Source organism: Mus pahari, chromosome 9 (genome assembly GCF_900095145.1).
Source record: "Mus pahari chromosome 9, PAHARI_EIJ_v1.1, whole genome shotgun sequence".
NCBI lineage: Eukaryota > Metazoa > Chordata > Mammalia > Rodentia > Muridae > Mus > Mus pahari.
In genome coordinates, this window is record NC_034598.1 from 23,980,165 (window position 1) to 23,983,220 (window position 3,056).

A 3,056-nucleotide genomic window follows, 5' to 3' on the forward strand; every position below is an offset into this window, starting at 1 on the left:
TTTTTTTTTTAGTCATATTCTCTCTCAGTAGCTCAGGCTGACCTTGAACTTGTGATGCCTGTGCCTCAGTCAGTTGCTGGGATATGGGTATATGCCAGAGATCATTAGGTTTTGGGTTTTTTTTTTTTTTGAGAAAGCGTCTGTCTAAGTAGTCCTGGCTATCCAAGAGCTCTCTTTGTAAACCAGCCTGTCCTCAAGTAGAGATCCTCCTGCTTCTGGCTGCGAAGTGTAAGTTAGTATTGTTTTGTTTCGTTTTGTTTTGTCTGGTTCATGGTCTGTCCATGGGGCAGGAGGTATAATGAGAGATTCTTAAAGCGTGAGTTCCCAAGGACACTGTGACAGAGAATTTTGTTTTCTAAAGTTTGAGTTTTTATTGGCTCATATCTTTTATGGTACTGGGATTTGTAGGAATGCTTTCCATACAACTATGTAATATACTTAGAGCATATTTTCTCTATATTAATCCCTCCCACTTCTTGTTGCTCCCTTTTGTCTCTAGAAAATCTTGCTTTTATCTTCATATCATATATACATACACAGCTTTATGTGTCTATTTTGTTTGTTTGTTTGTTTGTTTGTTTGTTTTGAGATAGGGCTTTACATAGCCCTGGCTGTCCTGAAATTTTATAGACTTTAAGTTAGCCTTGAACTCACAGAAATGTGTCTTTCTTTACCTCCCAAGTTCTGGAATTAAAGGTGCCTGACACTGTGTCTATTGAACTCACAGGTCTTTTTACTATTATCATTTTTTTTTTTCCATTTTGTTTTTCAAGACAAGGTTTCTCTGTGTAGCCCTGGCTGTTCTGGAACTCACACTATAGACCAGGCTGGCCTCAAACTCAGATATCTAACTGCCTCTGCCTTCCAAGTGCTACGATTAAAGGCGTGCACCACCATGCACCAGTGTGTCTAATTTTTTTGAGGGGGGAGGAAGCACACATGTAAACGTGTGTGTGGATGCCATCAGAGCTGGAGTTCCAGGCACTCGTGGACAGAGTGCCATATGAGTGCTGGAAACCAAACTCTGGTCCTTTGAAAGAGCATCAACTTTTGAGACATCCTTCCAGCCCTTAGTTTATGCATCTATATAAAAATCTATAATATATAAATAAGAGAAAACATATTTGTATTTGAGACTGACTCCATTCACTTAATATTATAATCTCCAGTTGACTCTATCTTTCTACAAATGACAGAATTTTGTTCTTTATAGCTGAATAAAATTGTGTGTGTGTGTGTGTGTGTGTGTGTGTGTGTGTGTGTGTGTGTGTTCATGTGTGTAGTGTATCCCATTTTCTTTGGTTATTCTGTTGTTGAAGGATCACTAGGTTGGTTCTGTCACTTGGATTCTGAATAGTGCTGCAGCAAACATGGATGCACAAGTGCCTGTGTGGCACATTGACTTTGAGCCCTGCACCAGAAGTGATATGGTGACTGTTGTAATGGTAGATATATTTTTAGTCTATTGAAGTACCTAAACTGATTTTCTTAGAGGCTGGACTAGTTTGTATTTTACAATCAGTATACATATAGGTTTACTTTTTCTTTTTTTAAAAAAAGTATTTATGTGTGTGCATGTTTTACCTGTGTGGGTGTATGTGCATCATGTGTGTGCCTGGTTCCTACAGAAGTCAGAAGAGAGCAGTGGATCTCTGGAACTGGAGTTACAGATGCTTGTAGCTTACAATCATGACCTGGATCAGAGCTCTGCAAGAGCAACAGGTGTTCTTAGCTGAGCCAGCTCTCTAGCCCCAGGGGTTTACTTTTTGTAAGAGAGTGTTTATTAGCAGAAAGAAGGTTCTGATCTATACAATATTGGTAGGGATTGGAAGCAAGTGAAATTTATCCACTACTGTTTAGACTGTTTAATCACTTTAGAAAACAATTTGTCATCATTAGTAAAGTTGAACCTGCACATAGATCCTAAAAGCCAGCAATTTTGCTATTAGTTATATTTATACCCCAGATAAATTTCTGAACATATGTGGTAGAAGCCAGATGCGTGAGTGTGTAAACTGTACCTAAGCAAAGCACCTTGGATACATGTCTGGGAGAATGTTATTGTGTATTTATAAAATAGGATAAGCTGGAAAGACTTATAAGCCCATTACTCTGCAGTCAACCTGGGCAGATTTCAGAGAACATGTTAGTGTTTAAAGGGAGAGGTTATAGAAGTCATGTTAACCACAGGCATATAAAGACTAAAATAGACAAAACAGGAACTTTTAAAATGTAGGTAGAGGGACTTGAAAAGTAAAGGCAATGGTTAGCACTCTAAATCAGTTGGTGGTTAATTTGGTTTTAGGGCGCAGAGGGAAACATGATTAGGAGTTTATGAGGTAACATTCCATGTCTTGGACTAGGCTAGTTAATTCATGAGTGTTTTATGCACATTACAGTTAAGTCTAAAACGATTTCAGATTTACCGGAAATGTTTCACAAAGTGCAAATCATTCATTTATACACTGTATCCAAATCTTTTGTTACATTTTACCAGTTTTTTTGCTATATCATTCTTTCCAGATTTTCTAACAATACTGTAATTTTTATTTAAAGCAACTCTTTCTGAAGATTCTCTGTCTGAAAATGTTTTAAATTTTTGCAGATGCCTTGCCGACCAGCATGGCCTCAGGACTTCAGACTGAATGTTGCAGTGGTCCCATCGACAGTCCTCTGAAGCATGCCATGTACCCAAGACCCAAAGTGCCAAAGAAGCAGGGTTTGCTTCCACATGAAGTAAATCAAATATATGATGAATTATACCAGATACATATGAAACTGCAGGTAAAAACCAAATGCTGAATTGAGAGTTCAGAAATATTAGTGTTCTAAGACTATCTGCAAAACTTCAGTATAAGGACTTTGATTTCAGTTATCCATAAATAGCTCAAAGCAGTTCAAAAGGGACAGATTTAGTTGATAGGAACTGAGGAATGGAAGATGTGGTAACTGAGAAAGAAGTCAAAGCAATGCTAGTTTGCTGGTAGGCGTGTCTTAGATATCAGACTGTTTTATGTTTATTTTCAAAACAGCCCATTCTTTTTTTTTTTTTTTTT

General features: G+C 37.6%; 1 protein-coding gene across 1 annotated transcript in view; it reads left to right on the forward strand.

Moving 5' to 3' along the window:
- The window catches only part of Ccdc138 (coiled-coil domain containing 138), a 96,472-nt gene that overhangs the window by 41,745 nt on the left and 51,671 nt on the right, over positions 1 to 3,056 (forward strand). The window contains exon 6 of the mRNA XM_021205204.2: positions 2,606 to 2,784. Within this exon, the coding sequence (XP_021060863.1) occupies positions 2,606 to 2,784 (179 nt within the window). The remainder of the gene's footprint in view (positions 1 to 2,605; positions 2,785 to 3,056) is intronic.